Below are 19,960 nucleotides of genomic sequence, written 5' to 3'. Positions count from 1 at the left end.
AAGAACTACATCTGCAAGGATTAAAATTATATATTCGCGCCTCTCCAACGGACTGGTCAGGTAGAGTTTACCGTGTAACATCTAAATAGGAGCCAGTTTCTCATGTATTCGGCAAAGGGATCGTCCATAAATTATGTCATGCCCCAAGGAGGAGAGAGAGTTTAAGAAATGTGGCAATTTTTGACAAGGGAGGGGGGAGTTTAGGACAGCGTGATGTCACTGCTTACTAAGTATACAGTTTGGGTTATGGATGAATCTTGTATAACAAAGTCGAGCATGCATTTCTCTTTTATTCTGCAACTCAGTATTGATATTGCAAAGCGTCTCACTAACTATGGGCATTTGCATTAGCAGCAGCGTTCGCAGACTATGAAGAAGAGGAAATACAAGCTATAAAAAAGAGCATCGTACATTACGCAAGGAGTTTCAACGTAAATTCTACGATTTAACGTCTTTTCCTTTTACTTTGCGGGGTGCCAGGGGCTTTTGGCTCACTTCCTGAGTGCGCCACCGCATGCAGTATATAAATACCATCAGGCCAATTGGAGGGCTGCTAGTAGGACTGTTTGATCGGACCCTGAAAAGATTCGATGGATGGGTTAGGCATACATAGACAATCTGCCAAGGAGAGATTCCTCCAGTGAGACGTCTCCCCTTCGCAGATTGCCCACTTAATGGTAAACTGATTCCTATTTAGATGTTAGACATATGAAGAAGACGGCAAGTGGCCAACCCATTGGTGAGGTGCAAACCCGCAACTGTCTGTGTTCAATGGTTTTATCCATCGGCTACTGATAGGCACTCTGTATACCTCGAACATAAAAAGGCCTCAAAATTTAACCTTTTATATTAAAAATACAAAATAAAGGTGATACTAGAGGAATAGGAACCTCGTTACTCTTTCGGGCCCAGATTTATACATAATTACGTAAAGTAGACCTATAATTATGATTCGCCAGAGTCCCATTTCATTTTGCTCATTGTCCTAATATCATAATGGTATTAACTTGTTTTATATATAAAATACTATTCACCTTTATATTACAATATATATTAATTATTGTAAATTGATTTCTAACTTCGATACTAATAAATTTTTACTGTGTTTTACTTAACCAGACAGTCTAGCTTGAGCAAAAGTGCGTATACAATTGGCAGAGGACAATACTCCTTTCATTTTCCGCGCTGATGGAGGGAAAAATAGTAAAATGGGATGATGATAACTCATAAATCATCTTTTAAATCACGATTAATTTTTTAAAATTTTAAAATTTTTTAAAAATTAATTTTTTAAATTAAAATTATTCCCATTTTAAAGCAGTTAATTGGAATTCTATTATGTAATTTGTAAGCACTTACCAAGTAAAAATGCAAGATCTCTCTTCGGCGCATCAATGGCCGAGTGGATAACACTTAATTAAACACTGAAATAGGCACGTGGAGTTTTCCGGGTTTTCCTCACGTGTCCAACACCTAAACAAGGGTCAGTTTCTCATAGATAATGAGGCCTACGGAGGGAGGGAGTATTTCTCCTTGAGAGATCGCCCATGTGTTGCATTGCCGTATCCTATCGAACCAGACCAAATCCTCTTTCTGTCAAAGGTCAAAAGGTCAGGGTTACTTAATTTTTTACATCTTTTTTAGGTATTTTTTTTTTATCTAAAGGAGTGACAAATGCAATTGGTCAGCCAATTTATACATACTGTAGAAATAATAACTCTTTATGTGTTTTTACAAAATGTGTTTTATGTGAGGGGATTTTGTTCAATCTTCAGGGTTTAATGCCCTCCCGGACTCCCTCTAAAAGAAATTCTGCAGTTTAGGTTGGCCAGCGTGTTAAATAGCATCCCAAATTCGCCCTGTATATAAAAATATGAGAAAGTCCCAGAGCGGATTCGAACTCGGGTTTTACTGTGTATACGTCTGACTGAAAACTAAAACCATTATGCAAATTAGTATTAAGGAAATCTTAGGAAAACATCGCTTTTGATTTTAACTTAATTGAAGCCCATTAAGGAGTAGATAAAACCACTGATTTCTGGTAATTGGTTGCAGGTTCTCACCCGTCCAACAGGCTAGTCATATGGAACTTTCCAGGTATTTTTCACATGTCTAACACCTAAATAGGGGCCAATTTTCCCGGGAGACACACGTGTCACGTTATACCATATCTCATCAAACCAACAAAATTAATTGAAATGGATAAAAATACGAATCTATGGATAACATCTATAGGGGATCCGGGATCGAATTCAGGCAATTAACTCTAGAAATTTTTTATTCAGGATGTGTCGGAACCCGTCTTTCACCACCGGTTGGTTGCCATTATGGACCTGCAGAACCTGCAATTGGTAAAACCAAAAAAAAAAAAAAAACAGGCCTTTTTAGTGCCTTCCCATTGAGCAAAATTATCAAAAATATGAATAATAAAGTCAATAAACACAAAAGAAATTCGCATCTATTCTTTGTTAGAATTGTCACTTATATTTTATGAGATAACTGATTGAACGGATGTTGTCATGAATATACATGACAACTTCCGCTGAATCAGTTATCTTCGACGAGACAGACAAGAAAGTGTACTAAAATTAGCCAAGTATAACTTCCCTAACTTCTATTAGAGACGTTATACTTGGCTAACTTTTTCCTTGTGCCATTAAAAGCGAGCATAATAAACGAGAGACATTGTCAAACTAAAAAAAAAAACTCCAGCAACGAGTTGCTTAACCTTCCCGGCGACATTCGGTGGCGCCATCTGTTATGGTATTTTATTTAAAAACTTTTTATATTTTCAACTGTTATAAAATGGCAAAAAGCTTAATTTTGAGGGTAGGGATGGATTTATAAAAAAAAATTGTAAATGCTAATTACGAGTAAAATCGTCATTAAGTCAGACCCTACTGGAGATACGCACGACCCCAATTTATCTTTCCACATCCTTGACCTTTAATCACCGAAATTTAATAGCATCGTCCCCCTAATAAACAAATCTCTCTGCAAAATTTTTAATTTTTTTTTATTTTAAAACTGAAAAGATGGCGGATTTTTTTACATTTCCTTTATCCATTCATTATATTTAATGAATGTTTGTAATTTAATAATGTTCAATATATAATAACGGGAATTTTTCGGGGGAGGGGGGTGAGACGGCCGTCGCATTGTGGGCCTGACCAAACGCATAATGGGCTTGTTAAAAGAGGCCCTCTTAGTGCCCACGGGCGGAAAGGAAAAAATACCCATTGTAGGTTTGGCTAGACCCACAATGGAAGAGGCCGAGCAGTTGGGACGGGGCTCGACATATTCGGGAATGATCACCATGAAAAATTCCTGGAGAATTGCTCTCCCAAATTTGATCTCGGGTCATCCAGAGCGGTAACTTGATGCCGTAGGCTCATCTGCCGAAGAAAGTCCTCTCGGCAGGACTTTCTATGGGAAATTGATCCTTATTTAGGTATTGGGCACGTGGGCACGCCTGGAAAACACCGCGTGGCCAATGTATTGCGTGGCCAACCCAGGCGCGTAACCGAAACTGTGTTTAGGGGTTTATCCATTCGGTGATTATACATAACTGAATAATTTTTAGCTCTGTGTGTTCTTTTAATATGATTAATATACACGTGGAGAAGGCGCGTAGTCATGGCGGCAGGGGTGGTAGCGCCGTTCTTCTTTGAACACTGCACAAGCGTCACGTGAGTTCTTGACTATGACAGGGAATTATGTAGAAAACAAGCTGCCCCTACGAATTGGGCATAACTTAGCGTTAGCATTTTTTGAAGACCCTGTAAATTGCCTAAAGTATCATTAATGCAGCGCAAATATGTTTTCTTTAGTGTAAGTATTAACCAATAAATGGGAATATACGAAGAAAAATCAACATCATGTCCATAGATAATCAAAAAATCAACTGTTTAATATCATGATAATTTTTTATAACTATTATAATTTATTAATTCAACCAAATCTGTAAAAAGAGTGCGAGCGACTGGTCGTTCGTGACGGTGTTGTTCTTTGATCTCGTGTGTCATTCAAGTGTCTTTATGCCTGCTCGTCTTTGTCTTCTGTTCCTGTTTATTCATGGCATGCATGGAAGCTTTGGAAGTTTCTTTCTAATCCAGTAATAGTTCATTTAATCGAAACAGTTCGGCTGTAAATTTATTCGGATGGACAAAATTGAGTGTCCATCTCCATGCCAGTTCTAAGATTCACTTCCTTTCATTTTTGCATTCGGAAAATATTAATATAGCTTTACAATGTTTGCGATCTTTGTTGTTATTCCTGTCAAATTAATATAATGCGTTTCAGTTATCATAAACGTACTGCAATTTCAACAACTTCGTTTATATAAACATTTATGAAGTGCTGTAGTGGTGTCAGGACATACCAGAGCCAAGCCCAGTACGTCCTGTACTCGATAAACATCTAGGTTGAATTTTAAACTATGTACAGTATAATCAACCCAAGAAGCCACTCCCCTTAGGCGTTAGACTACTTTAATAGTCATGCATAGGAGTGAGGTGTAGCATGAATCAGCTGGCATCTGGTTAATATAACTTAGGGGTAGAGGATTAACTATGCTGACCAATCACATGATGCACCTTTACCCTGCTGGCCCACCAGTGGCCAAGCGGTTCTGTTCCCTGAACACTGGGAGTTCGGTCGTGGGTTCGCGCTTTGCCAAAATGGGCTGGCCACGTGCTGTTTTCTGGAGTTTTTCTACATCTGTAACGCCTGAATAGGGATCAGTTACCCTTAAAAGCATTCCCTAGGCAGATCGTTGAAGTGTTGTGTTGCCGTTACTTAATAAACTCGGTAGTGGCCGAGTGGATGAAACCATTAAACACTAGTAGAGAGTTCGCGCCTCGCCAAAGGCTGACCACGAAGAGTTTTCCGGGTTTTTTTATGTTTGTAACACCTAAATGCGGACCAGTTTTTCTTGGAAAGTCCTTCCGTAAGATATCCCCCCTTAGCAGATTGCATGTGTCGCGTTGCCGTAATCAAATAATTCAATCCAGATTTTCATAGGAAAAAGTTGGTGCCATTATTCGTTCCATTATTAGGTCAACTTCTCCGATCTCAAATACCCAAAAAGCAGACATCATATAACAAATGTATGTGTTTTGGCAGCCATTTTAAAAGGTTTAATACAAATGAGAAACTACATCATGAAGAAAATCAAACAAATAAAACTAATAGAGACATCCTAGCAGTTTTTAAAATTTAAAACAACAACAATAATTAAATGTATAGTATCTAAAACCTCTTTCTTTTATTTTATGAATGATTTTCGATGACCTTCGAACGGCCGATGCGGTTAGGACGTCAGCCTAGCGCTCTGAAAGAATCGGGTTTATGATTTATCATAAATGATTCCGATTCAATCATAAACCTTCCTTTTTCATTTATGCTGGCCTGATTATAGTGAGAGTTAGGCCTCTATAATGGACAAAATTGAGACATATAACCCATATTCACTAACGGTCGGATATCCGAGCGGTTAGGACTTTTTTTAATTCCTTTCCGTCCTGTGGGCACTAAGAAGGTTTCTTTTAGCAAGCCCATTATGGGTTAAACCAGGCAACCGGGCGGCAAGGGGCATGGGCCGACATATCCGGTTAGATCCGTCTGGATTAGTTCCCGGGTCACCTAGAGCAGTAGGCTGCCACCTTGACCGCTCGGCTATCCGGACATCATTAATTTAATGTTAACAACAATAGACACGTAAAATGAAAATAATTCTATTTAATAAAGCCTATTGTTATTCATATTACAAATATAACGATTAAATGAGCATTGTAATTGTGTTATTTTAGAACTAGAGATTCAACATATCTAGTAACTGTTATGGTAAAAAGTAATTTGAAAACTATGCGAAATGTCGCATTCCATTGGACCACAATTTGACCATTTTAAAGTCCAACTGTTATTCTATTTACCAAACAGTGGCGTAGCGTAGTGGGAGCGGCAGGGGCGGCCCGCCCCGGGCGGCACTTTTAGGGGGCGGTATTTTTTCACAATAAATAATAATAATATCTTGTAAAAATTTGAACCATTTCATTTTATATTTTTGTCGCACCTACGATTCGGACCGATTGAAATGAGCACGGAATTTTTCATTACTTATTCTGTGACGAAACCGGGGAATCCCCTTTCTTTAAATGAATGTATTATAATGACATCTTGCTCATTGTAGCGACTGACAACACCGTCTGTACTGACTTGTAGGGATTCCCCGTATTTCATTTAAGGGGACGGCGAAATTTTCCTCCGCCCCGGGCGGCTGACACCCACGTTACGCCACTGTTACCAGATATTATATATTGTGTTTATTTATATTAAAATACTCATCTTTCAATACCATTAGATAAAGCAATAAAATAAAATACATTTTTAATTATAAACAGCGAGCTTTCTAGACTAGAGGAAACAGGACTAAACATGGCGGCATATTTATCAAAAGAGGCATTCTGAAAGTTCTCACCGTTAATTTATTTTTTTTTCAGTATAAATTTGATTGCATCATTATTATTTGCATATACACTACTATAAGAAAAATAAATTATAAATTAAATTAATATTTTTGTATTATCAAAATATAATATCAAAGGTTGCAATAGTGACAAGAAAATCATTAAACGAATTAATTTTAATTAAAATATGTACAATTAATAAATTTTATTTAAAATAATTCTTAATTTAACGAAAATTAAAATTTAAAAAAAATTGTCGTTTGGTAAAACGCACTCCGATTTTTTGGCTATTTTTAGTCGGGAAATCATCGCCATTCGGCGAATGTATGATGAGAAGATAAAAATGGACGTCGAGGGGAATAAATTGGAAGGTATGAAATCAGCTCTTTTCTACGTAAAATTACTTATATTATAATATAAATTAAGGTTTTATAGTAATAAATCGTTATTTATTAACCGTTTCGGCCATTATGGACGTCTGATTATAAATAATTGTTGATTTTTTAGTAATGAAATAAACCCTTTATTGTCAAGGACGTAATAATCGGTAGGAGTTACTTTTAGGTAAATGACACATATGTAAACACGCAAGCAAATGACTAAAAGTAACATCTACCGAAAAATCAATACATTTCACGGTTAATGTAACCCTTGGTGCCAAGATGGCGGCTCGTCTCTGATTCCAGCAAGGAAACAGTAGGATGCACGTTCTAACCTATTCTAATAAATTACCATAATTATTAACAACCAAATTATTAGAATAGGTTGGGTTAGGATAGGAATGAGAGACGAGCCGCCATCTTGGCACCAAGGGTTACATTAACCCATTTCACTGTATAAGTGATTCCAAAGGCTATAATTTCTATTTGAATATGAATAAGTGTATTTTTTTTTTATTAAATACTGTCATTAACTTACCTAATTGCTTATGTGATTGAAGGTGTTTTAAATTTATTTCCATGGGAAGATTTATTATCTAAAGCTTTCTACTTAAACCTGTGTAATTGATATGCCTATCTACACACTTTGACATTGGCACCGTACCAAAATGAATGTTTTACACAACACTTCTTGATTTTGTTAGCGGGTTTTAATGTTTGTTTTTGTAGGGACAAATAAGCCACGTATTAATTGGTGCTTCTTTAAGTGGGCGAAGTTTAAATATCGTTAATATTTTCAATTAACGGGTTCAATTACGCCACTGAGCGAGATGTTCGGCATCTTGTCGGAGCCGTATATTGTATTCGTTGGAGCAAAAGAGTCGAAGGAACCGTACCTCTATGTGCGACACTTTGCGAGATACAGCCTACTTCCAGGTCTCGTGTGATTGGGAGATGCATTTGACTCTTTAGCTTTGCGACTATGCTGGTTTTGAATAGCCTGTTTGACTGTTCCCAGAGTACTTGACATTATATACTTTTAAGAGGTGTGGAGGCTCACCCCGTGCGGCTGCTGAGATGTGCGCACACGACTATTTGCAGTGTGTCGGTTGAGGCAAGCAATAGCAAGTCGTGACTGCAAAGTTTGGAGAATAGGCGGTAGAACTGGTGATGGTAAAAACTGACCTTTGGAGGAAAATATCTTGCAAAGGGTCACATGTACAGATATAGTAACATTGACTTTATTGCTCATAATTCTGGGTCTACAATTCTGGGTGTGGCTAATTCCTTATTCAGAGTTCACATCTTACAGATTAACAGACCATCTCTTAGCATTTGAAAGTATGGACAGTTGAAATTGTATGTCGTGCCTGAAGATGTCTGTTAACTGGGTCGAAGATGCTAGCATTACTGAAGATCAAATTAAATTCTGAATGTGCTTTGTCCTTCATGTTATTGACTCTAGTTTAAGCAGAAAGATAAAATAGAGTTTTAGCAATCTTAAGTTTTTACATATTTGGAAAAAGAAACTATTTTATTAAAGTTGCAAACTCATAACTTTCATAACAACTTTTGAAATATTTTCGGACAGATGAAATTTATATTCAGGAATGTATTACCAAAAATTTATTTCAAAACTTTCAAATGCTATTCAAAAGCTTTGAATTCATAGTTTAAGAAATTTGTTTTTGACATGTTCTTCTGAAGATGGACCTTGCGTGAAAGTACTTGGGAAGCTGTTATGAATGTTGTGGCATCAATAAAGTAAATTCATTTTAGATAATAATTACTACTCGATAGAAGTTTTATTGGGGATTATCATTGAATAAACTTTATTTTGTTATATCCTTATTCACATTTTCATATGAAGGAATCACATGTTGATTTTAATCAATTATGGTCGCTTTTATGTTTAATTTCTTTGGTACTATTTTGAAAGTGATCAAGATTTAGTTAATTAATGATATACAACAACCAAAGCCGAATATTATTGGGTGAGAAATGGCTATAATACTAACAATTTAATAGACAATTTGGCATTAGAGGTAGGTGTTAGGTGCCATCTCTTGATCTCTTGCCGGGGTTTGTGATGGCCGGTTGAATGCCTTGGATGTTGCACGTCGTGGGCACTGAATGCATCCCCAGCCGGCATTGTAATAACCGTCAATGGTTATATTGTTAGCTTATATATGCTGGAAGATGGGATCGGACCGAAGGTCCGGGTAGCGTAATTGGCAACGCATCTGCACAGGTAAGCAGGAGTTGCAGGTTCGAGTCCCGCTTTGGGCCGAATCTTTTCTTCCAGTGATTCTAAATTATTATTTAAATAATTTAATTAATTTATAATTATTATATTTATCAAGAGATGGTGTCTAATGCCTACCTCTAATGCCAAATTGTCTATTAAATTGTTAGTATTATAGCCATTTCTTGCCCAATAATATTCGGCTTTGGTCGTTGTATAGTTTTAAACGTATCGGGTGTAGTAAGGATGTTTGATTATTAATTAATGATGTTTCATCTTAATTTTATTAAACATTTATAGTCTTTCTGAAGATTTTATTTTCCAGTTGACTTAAAAAGTAGTTCGGTGGTTCTCAACCTTTCTGAGGCTTTAATATACTTTTTATTACATGAATATAATAAAAAGTATATTAAAGCCTCAATATATTCAAAAATCGATAAGCAGTTCTGTGTTTGCTATTCTCGCGAAACAACGAAGCGATGAAGTAATGATTGCGTGGAATAAAATAGAAATATGGATTTGTCTGTGAATAAGGTAATGTGTTGTACATTGGAATAAATTTGCAATAAAAACTTTTTGTGGAATACCTGTGTTTTGGAACACTTGTTGAAAACCACCAGTATAGTTTAACATACAAATTCTCATTTTCTAATTGGTTTTTTCATTATGTCTGTATATATGGTAGAAATATATTTGGCTTATATTATATGATGATATTGGTAGAAATATATGAAGAGTATTATGAAATCATAAATATATTTTTTGAAAGAAAAACATAATAGTGACAGACCATATCATCATAACATAACGTTAGTATGAAAGAAAGTATAATACTTGACTTTTGTGTAAAAATAACTTGTGAATAAATTCAGTTCATGTTAAACTTATACATTAATTTTTTTTTTATTATTGAGGCGGAATCTATTATTTATTTTATTAAAAATGATGAAAATACAGTGGGCAATCTTTAAATTGTGATGTGTTGTGGTGATTATATTGATATGGCTACGCCGGCCAAATCCTATAGAAAAGCTGTGGTGAAGTTATGCAGAACCTCTTCCAAACTGGACTTTCTTGTTAAATTGGAAAGTTATTTCTACGATTGGGACCTTGACATCCTGAGCATCAGAATTGTTAAAAAAAGGAAGCTAGTTTCAAGACTGTTGGTTAAAGCGCCACATTGGACATGCGTGTAACTTTAACACGTGCGGTTTTTCGTATTTTGGAATGCGCGTTCTCCTACAAGCATTCCATCGAATCGAACCCGATGATGGCCATTGAAAACGGTTGAAAACATTTGTTCTGCAGTGAGTTAATGCTGGTTTTTTGGTAATTACGCTTTTAGTTAGTTAATTATATACCAGTAATGTTGTGGTGATTATATTAAATTGGTTTAATGTGCAAATTAGATAACAAATCATTTTGGGGTTCTGTTATAGATGTATGCAACGTTTAACAACGGACTGAATAGAAAATGGAAACTCTCTGTACCTTTTCTATGTTTAGATACAAAAGTATTTATCATTGTGTTACATATAGCCTATATAAGATTATGCTCTATAGGTTTAAGTATGTTATGATGTTTGCTTAACAATGTATTTCTCAATGTTGTAAATATCTATATTTTTAAATTTTAAAGTATGTCTTTGTATGAATAAAACATGAAAATCTTTTACAAAATATTGATGTACAGCTTATATAATAAATCTGTACATTATATTGTTTATCAATGATATGATATATAATCTTTGTTTCTTTTTAATTCGTCTTTTCAAATTTGAAAATATGAAAACTAAATGTCGTGTAATTTATAAATTTCGACGTTCTTTTTTAAATTTAAAAAGTTAAAAACTCTGCTAATCGGAAGAATACGACGAAACCTTACAAACTATAGTGTATTGTTGAAATTTTTTTTAATAAGGTGTTTTGACTTTTAATTTATGAATTGTAATTCAGCTACGAAATAGACTTTTATAGAAAAATAATCTAAAAAATTTACGTAGACATAACTGAAGTTTTTTCAAATATAAAATGCCATTCACCTTAGGAACAAAAAAATTTTGGCAGCTTCTACCTTCAGTTTTTTCCGGTAGATTTCTATTGCTAATATAAAGTCGAAAGTAATTTTTCTGACCGGCAACTTTTAATTCTTATATAATGAATAACGATAGTGAGTCGACTGGAATTATAACTGTTTTAGAGAATTTTTGTTTGTAAATTTTTGTCCGAATGGCAATTATATTATTAGGTTCTGAAGTCAAAGTCTGCCCAAAAAGGGACCACCATTTATTTATCTCGTGTTCCAGACTACACGCTTTCTTGGCGACTGACCTTTCTTTTTAGGCTACTGGTCGCCGGGAGTTAAAAAGTTCTTTTTTAATCGGAACCTAACATTTTAGAGAAGTTAAAAACTCGGTTAATAAAGATTTTAGGATATGTTTTTGGATGTAAAAGTTTATTTAATACAACTTTTTTACTATTGTACATATAAATTCAATGTTTTTACTTTCTTGGCTGTTATATATAACAGAGGGAAAGTATGGCAATCAGTTAAAAAAATGACCCACCAAGATTTTTACATTTTTGGACTCAGGACAGCTTGAAACATTGAGAAATGCAAAAAAATTCTGGGGTTTTTTTCCTGTATGTATGACTGTTTGTGTGGGGGGCATGATTTTGTTCACCCTCTTTGAAGTTTAATAACTGCTTTTTGTTGATAATTCTGAAATTTTGTTTGTGACAGTCATTTATATCAGATGTGGGCAACCTTTTTATAGTAAGGGGCCATACAGTGCTGTTTTAATGTGCAATCTAGCCAAATAGTAGTATTTTATGTAATTCATAGATTAAGGAAATTCTACATTTGTAAAGGTTATGTAAATAGTAAGGATAACTGATCTTCAAATTTATTGCTTATAGCCTTATGAGTTTTTACTTGACACACGAAATCGTCCTTAATTATTGGGTTGTTCGGAAAGTTCGTAGCGATTTTTGATAGCCGACAGTTGAGACACCGATTGACGCAAAAATGATTAGAATTGTACAAACCAATGAATATTACGATAAATGACCTTGAGACGCGTTCGTTACAAAAAAACCGTTAAGATTATTCAAATAGCGTTTAATTTGGCTCATTGCAAAAATGGATGCGAACAACGTGCATTATCGACACTTGTTTCTTTTCTTTTTTCGTAAACGCAAAAATGCTGTACAAACAGCAAAAAAGATATGTGATGTTTATGGTGGGAGTGCTGTATCAGAATCAACTGTTCGAAAGTGGTTTGCAAAATTAAAAATGGGTAATTTCAGCCTTAAAGATGCTCCTCGCTCAGGAAGACCTCCTGTTATTGAAGAGGACCAAATCAAAGCATTATTGGATGAAAACCCTCATTACACAACTCGAGAGATTGCAGACATAGTGAAGTCGTCAAACAGTACTGTATTTCAACATCTAAAGAAGCTCGGATACGTGAATCGTTATGACATTTGGATACCTCACGACTTAACGGAAAAAAACTTACTGGATCGCATCTCCATTTGTGATTCTCTTGAAAGACGAAATGAAAATGACCCTTTTCTGAAGCGTTTAGTGACAGGCGATGAAAAGTGGATCATTTATAACAACATCAGCCGAAAACGATCGTGGGGTAAGAAAAATGAATCACCATTAAAAACTCCAAAGGCCGGTCTTCATCCAAAGAAGGTCATGCTCACTGTCTGGTGGGATTGGAAAGTAATCCTGTACTATGAGCTGCTTCCACAGAATCAAACAATTGATTCTGATAAGTATTGTTCCCAATTGGATAAGCTGAACATGGCAATTAAAGAAAAACGTCCGGAACTGGCCAATAGAAAAGGCATTGTGTTTCACCAAGATAATGCCAGACCTCACACGTCTTTACGAACACGCCAAAAATTATTGGAACTAGGCTGGGATGTTTTACCCCACCCCCTTATTCACCCGACCTTGCCCCGTCGGACTACCATTTGTTCCGTTCTCTACAAAATTCCCTTCATGATAAAAACTTTGATACTTTGGAAGCTTGCAAAAACCACGTGGATCAGTTTTTCGCGGAAAAAACTGGAAAGTTCTACGAAGAGGGTATCATGAAGCTGCCCCATAGATGGCAACACGTCATTAAAAACAATGGCGCATACATAATGGAATAAAAGTATATTTTTAGTATTAAAACAATTTCTTTTATTTCTCTTAAAAATCGCTACGAACTTTCCGAACAACCCAATACTTATGATCTAAATATGTTTAAGGATTTTGTGGGCCATAGAAAAAGCCACACAGAGAGTGACTTGCACCACAGAAGCCACATGTTGCCCAGGTCAATCTACACTATTTCTATATTCAGGTTTTTAATAAATCAGTGGAGAACTTGTATTGACATATTTTGTCGTACTTTTTTAAAGCAGTTGTTCCTTCTGTTCAAATTAGCATCATCATCAATAGATATTTTGCATCAAGGCATTTACATTGAAAAGGACTAAGAGGACCTTTTACCTTACCAATTATGGCTTGGTTATGTGGGAACGCTGGGAGGTAGGACAGAGTCATACCTCCTTTTTTTCGGCGAACAGGTCGGCAAGACCCACCCCACTGTTGGATGGCTATTTTTTTTTTAATATCCCGACTTGTAGGGATTAGGTAATTATTTGTCAGGTCGAGTGGAGGAAGCGTGTGGGTTCGTCGATAAGTTTAAGGCGATATTCAAATAAACAGAACCATGGTGAAAACAAACAACGATTTATTTAGACAGTCAAACAAAATACAGAGAATAGCTCTACTCTAACACGTCCGGTTCCTAACCGTGGGGGAGAGAGAGAGAGTTTACAATTTTCGGGGTCATACCTCTTCCTAGGATGTATCGGCTGGAGTAATCGTATGGATAAGCAGGAGGATTGGTCGTTCTCCAGTCGTTGAGGTTGGCAGGAGGATCGGTCGTAGCAACTCGTCTTTGGCGGGCTTTGGCGTCCTTGGGGATCGGCCCTCGATTCTTGATTCGGATCAGACGGGACGTGCGTCTTATTCGGACCTTCAGTGACCCCGTTATCAGCGTTTTTCCCCCTTATATACTACAGGTCACATTATCTTTGATCACCAATCATGATAGATGGTGAATTGCTGATGATTCGATCTCTGTGACTAAGAGTTTGGATCCGGAGAGAAAGGAAGTGCTTTCTGGTGGCGGAAGGCTGAACATCCTTTTAATTTCGACCTTTTCTAGAATTTCCCACGAGGGGGTTTGAACAAAAAAAAAAAGATTTTGGGGCCAGGTTAAACCCAGTCCTCACAGTTAGGTTAAACAATGAGGCAACCAAATAGCGAGGACCATATCCTGACATATTTGTGAGAAATTCCCGAGGAATTGCTCGCCCAGATACCAGATCCCCAGAGTAGTAGACTAATGTCTTAAATTAATTACCTCATTCATCTGGACATTGAATGACAGATCTGGATTGTTGTAAAGAGTATACAGTTTTCTTGTTTTAAATAGATTTGAACCATTACATTTGAAAAGATGATATTCAATATGAAGAAGATCTTTGATTTGAGGTTTAGTTGTATATCTGATAACATTTTTAGCTGTTATTTCTGTTATATAGTTGTCTATTAATTGTTTGTGTTTAAAGTAAATCTTGCTAATTGTTTAAGAAGAGTCATCATTTAAAAACATTACCATTTTTTCCACAAGTTTATTGTTATTTGTCTTGTCTACTTTCATTACTATGAACTTGAATGGTTCTCTACCTTTTGTCGTGTATCCAAAGAATCTTTAACCTCTTGCTAAGTTAATATTTTTTAGCATTAATCAGTATAGATTTGGTCATATTTTTTCAGCTTAATATAAAGTTTTTGAATGTCGGAACCAGTTTGGCAACCTGTTGGTATCAATGTTTAATTTTGATTTTAGAATAGTATTATGTAACTTCTTTTCTGTTTCAAAATGTTTTTAAAGCAATTAATTACTTTTTGATAAATAATAAGGGAGCTTTCAAAAATTTGGTTAGAACAAAATGGATTAATCAATGCACCTTTAACAGTGGGTGATGTTTAAAGACTTGGTTAAAGCCCTGAAGATGATCCATTTCTTTCTTTCTTTGTATGCCATATCAGATTCCAGACGTTGGCAAACACCTGGCGTAAGTTAGTAAGTGGTTAGTAACACGCCAAGGTGTATCCTAGGGGAAGTTACATCCAGAGTGGTTTCCCGTTGCCTTCTTTGGGGCATGATGTTACGCGAGGGGAAATGCCTTCCGGGAGGTGTTGTAAGGGAAACTGGCCCCTATTCAGGTGTTACAAACGTGGATAAAACTCGGAAAACTCCACGTGGCTAGCCCATCCGAGCATGGCACAAACCCGCAACCGAACTCCCAATGTTTAGCGACAGAACCACTTGGCCACTGTAGGCACGAAGATGATCCATTAACAGGGCCAAAAACATTGGCGTTCTTCAAAATCTGCTCACTGTTAAAGATGCATCGATTAATTCATCTGAGTAATTATGATGGCTCGTAGATCCTGAACAAAATGAAATCAGCTGGAGAATAATTTCAGTTTCCAATATGATCAAATGATTTTATAAAGTATGTTAGTTGTTGAATTTGGTTTCTCATAAGTTAATATATAGTGTCTGAAAAGTAATCGTGCAGTGAGAAACTTGAAATGACATTAAAGTTATACGTATAATGTTGTATGAGACCTGTAAGTTTTGTTTCACATTTCCACTTTGAGGTAGGCTGCAATACTGCTTGCTGACAGAAGTTCTGGTTTTTAGACTATAGTTTCTTGGAAGACTTCTTTCTAATTGCATAATTTGCTGCAGTATCTGGCCCACAAGGTTTCCAGATCTCATTCCTCCCAGATTTTGTGGCCTCTTGGAGACTTTTCGGTATTTGCTGTAGGAGAAACTGTAATATCATATGTAAAACTTCACTTTCATTAAAACTTAGACCTTTTCACTGCATAGTAACTTTTCAGACACCCTGTATTATGAAGTTAAAATAAAATAATTTTTTTTTTATTCAAATAATCTACTAATTCAGACTTACCATTATTTTAAAGTAACAACAAAGCTTTTCAGGATTCTAAATTAGTCCAGTGAGATGTACATATAGAACATGGAAATTGTCACTTGATAAAATTTAAGTTAATTAGCATATACATTTTGCAAAATGAAATTAATTACAGTATATTTCAAACTTGCCAGTGTGTTTAACCTTGACCTAGGCTTAGAAAATAACAAAGAGATCCTACAGAAGACTTCCGAAGATGAGGTGAAAATCGGATCCGTGACTTCGACATCCGACACAGAGAAGAGAAAATTAGACAAGGACGAAGATTCCGGCGGGGGCGGCAGTAATGGAGCAGGGATTAAAAAGCACAAAATCTCCATGGGCTTCTCCAGGACATTCGGTTCGGTCACAACTCACCAAGAGAAGAAAAATCCTTCGCCGATAACAATTAAACTTGGAAATCAAGTACGATATAATAATTTTATTCTTTTAACAGTTAATGATTTAGCTAAATATTGAAAGATGACTCTATTTAATGATGCTGTTTTTTATCTTTAAATTTGAAAATCTCTGGTATAAAATATCCAGATTATTAAATTTAATAGATTTCTGATTATTCTATATTTAAATTCATTGCTTTAAATTAAGATTTTAGCATCTTTAAATCAGTATAAAGTAATGTGAGTTAACACAAACAAATGCTTGTTACATTTTACTTTTAATCAAGTTATAATTTTTTAAACTTTAGAACCTTGCATTAACATATAATAAATTTCACTTGAAAAGATCAATGTTTCTATGTTATATGCACGTTTTACATTATTGCTGTTTAAATATTCTGTCTGATACGATTCAATGCCATGGAATTGCCCCATATGACGATAAACATTTTTATTTTGATGTATTTAATTGCTTTTTTCTCATCTCGGCAATGCTAATGTACCATACGGTAACGTGCTGTTTGCGGCGTATAATTTATGGTTTTGATAAGCATTTTAGGAAGACTGCGAAAGTAAGTATTGACCAACCGGAAAATAAAAGTGATTATTATTCTATAGAGTAACTTTCTAAACTGACACTCCACAGCATGCATAGTAATTACCAAACAGTGTATTTTTAGCCTCTGTTATAAAGATCTTAATGACAAAACTGTTTTTAATTAAATAAATGATGAAATAAATTGCGAATTAGATAAAAAAAAACTCAGTTCGATTATTTTAATAATTACAAATTATAATAAAAATCTTTAAAAACTTTCGTAAATTTGAAATTATGTAAGAAAACACAACACGGTTGCTTGCACGCGACACTCGTGCATGCGTGTGTTGTTATCTAAGGATTTAATTGTTAATTACAGCTACCTTTTTATGATTGGAAAATAGGTATAAATACTAAAATAAAAAAAAATGATCAGATTGTTCTTCTCTTTAAATATAAAATACAAATTTATATTTCATCATCCTCATTCTTTTCTCTTTTGTAAATGAGAGATTTTGAGTTTTCCATTCTATATTATTTTTCTGTCCTAAACTCTAACAACTAATTTCTAATATTTCTTTAGCCTTACATCTATTAAATTATAGATCAAAATTTTTGATTAAAAAAACTGAATTGAAAGATACACATAAAGTATTCACTATTCACTACAGTGATGAGTACAGGTATACCTCGAGTTACGTCGTTCTTGATTATACGTAGTTTGTCAAAAAAAAGTATACGGAAAAATAAAAATCAAGTTTAAGTCATTTTATTTGACTTTACATCCGTCCGCCACAAATATTGAAGTCATAACATGACTAGAAAAGTGTTAAAAGCACATGAAATCATATTAAAATGTGTACATTTACAGTAAATGTTAATATAATCATCATAAATCCTAGAGAACGAAACATGAAAACATCTGTGTTTCTGTGTTGTCGTCTTATTTAGAGATCTTTAAGTGCTCGTTATTGGCGTTTTCCACTGTACGTCGTAACTACACAAGTGAATTCGACTTACATTGCCTCTCCTGGAACCAATTACCGACGTAAGGCGAGGTATACCTGTATTAATCCACACTTAGTGTTATGGTAGACATTAGGATTGTTAGATTAATATAAAAACTTTCTAATGTAAAGATTAATAAATATTTAAGCAGATTGCAAGACACCATAGGAAGCAAGGAGAATAATACAACGTTGAAATAACCGAAGGAGTCTCAAGATTTATTTGAGATTAAATATTTTTTGGGACCAAACATCCTGTCCTCACATCTTGCAGACTTGGAACAAAAAGAGGAATTCAAGAAGGAGTTCTCAAAGCCTTTCAAAATGCCTCTTTGCTGTTTCTGTTTCAAGTCTGCAAGATCTGACAATGGAAAGTTTGGTTCCAAAAAGTGTTTAATCTCAAATGAATCTGACTCCTTTCGTTAATTTAGCACTGTACTGTTTTTCTTAATAAATATTATTTTGATCGATGTTTCGATTGCCATCAAGTTTTTAATTTATTTTAATGTAAATTGCTTGCATAAACCATATAATAATGTGATGTTATTCAAATTCAATACATTTTGCAATTAGTAATTATTGCTATCTTTAAAATCATTTCAATCCAAAAATTTTCATATTAGAATAATATAATGTGTTTTCTAAATTGTAATATATGCAGAAAATGCTTTAATAGATGTTAATGAAGTACAGAAATATTTATTGATAATGCACGTTTTTGTTTCTTTTATTCTATTAAAATACAGGGTCTTCCAGAAAGAATGCTACCATTTAAATTATTGTAATTATACTAATTATTATCTAAGAAATGTTGTAATGTACACTAAAACATTGGAAAACTGTCCAAGTTTCATGTTTGTCTGTTACAATTTCTTAACGTGCATCTCGTATCACACGGCACACATTTGACCATTACTCTAATTCTTCCTATGCTTGCTACAGCATGTCCGTCATCACTCCTCCCACAGCAGCCACAATTTTACGCCTCCCACAAATCGTCACATTGCACAATGACGAGCAATTCCAACTTTGCAAACTGCAGAATGCAAAAGTGCCTTCTCATTGTGGATTTGCCATTTTCATTTACGGCACTTCCTAGAAGATTGCAGACAACAAGATGTTTGAATGCAGATGGGAGACGAAAAAGTGACGTTACTCTATCGATCGGTGCACATCACATACTTCTCGGATAATAATTAGCATAATTACAGTAGTTTAAAATGGTAGCATTCATTTTGGAAGACCCCGTATATTAAAACAGCACTAAATTGCATCTAAAATTCAGTTTAAAAATGAGAAACATTATTTCGAATGAATAATAGAATTAAAACAAAAAAATTAATTGGACCTGAAAGCAGTTTAATTAAAACAAAAATTGCCTTACAAATATAGAAAGTAATGACAGATCGTGGCAAAAAAAAATCAAGTTTTATTATTAAGTACCATTGTAAAAATATTATTAATTGATTAAACAAATGTACTTATACAGAATTAATTTTAACAGAAAGCATTCCAAAATAGGGTTTTAACGTTTAAAAAAAATAATTTTTAAACTTATATTCATTAAAATTAGAAGTAAACAAAATGTTTTAGCATTAGTTGGAGTATATAAAAAATTAATACAGTCCGTCTTTAGGTTTTTTCCCCCATCTTCGGGAACACGTATAACAAAAAAAAGTAGGTAATATATGAGACGTCTTTGTGACAAGATACATTTCGTTCATATCTCAATTTTGGCTTGTTGGGAATGCTTCTAAAGATGGACAAAAACTCAAAAATAAATGCAAAAATAAGCAATTTTATTTTACTTTTGTGTTACTTTTTTCCTCTATATGCTGATTACCAAATAAAGCATAT

The 19,960-nt window shown here is 34.7% G+C and overlaps 1 protein-coding gene across 1 annotated transcript in view; it reads left to right on the top strand.

The window, feature by feature from the left end:
• Nucleotides 1–19,960, top strand: part of LOC136987311 (PEST proteolytic signal-containing nuclear protein-like) — a 47,912-nt gene that overhangs the window by 14,362 nt on the left and 13,590 nt on the right. The window contains exons 2-3 of the mRNA XM_067285040.1: nt 6,765–6,838; nt 16,333–16,583. Coding sequence (XP_067141141.1) covers nt 6,790–6,838; nt 16,333–16,583 — 300 coding nt within the window. The 5' untranslated portion in view covers nt 6,765–6,789. The remainder of the gene's footprint in view (nt 1–6,764; nt 6,839–16,332; nt 16,584–19,960) is intronic.

Source organism: Centruroides vittatus, unplaced genomic scaffold (genome assembly GCF_030686945.1).
Source record: "Centruroides vittatus isolate TY-2023 unplaced genomic scaffold, ASM3068694v2 scaffold_149, whole genome shotgun sequence".
NCBI classification, from domain to species: Eukaryota; Metazoa; Arthropoda; class Arachnida; order Scorpiones; family Buthidae; genus Centruroides; species Centruroides vittatus.
This window is presented reverse-complemented; position numbering and strand designations above follow the sequence as displayed.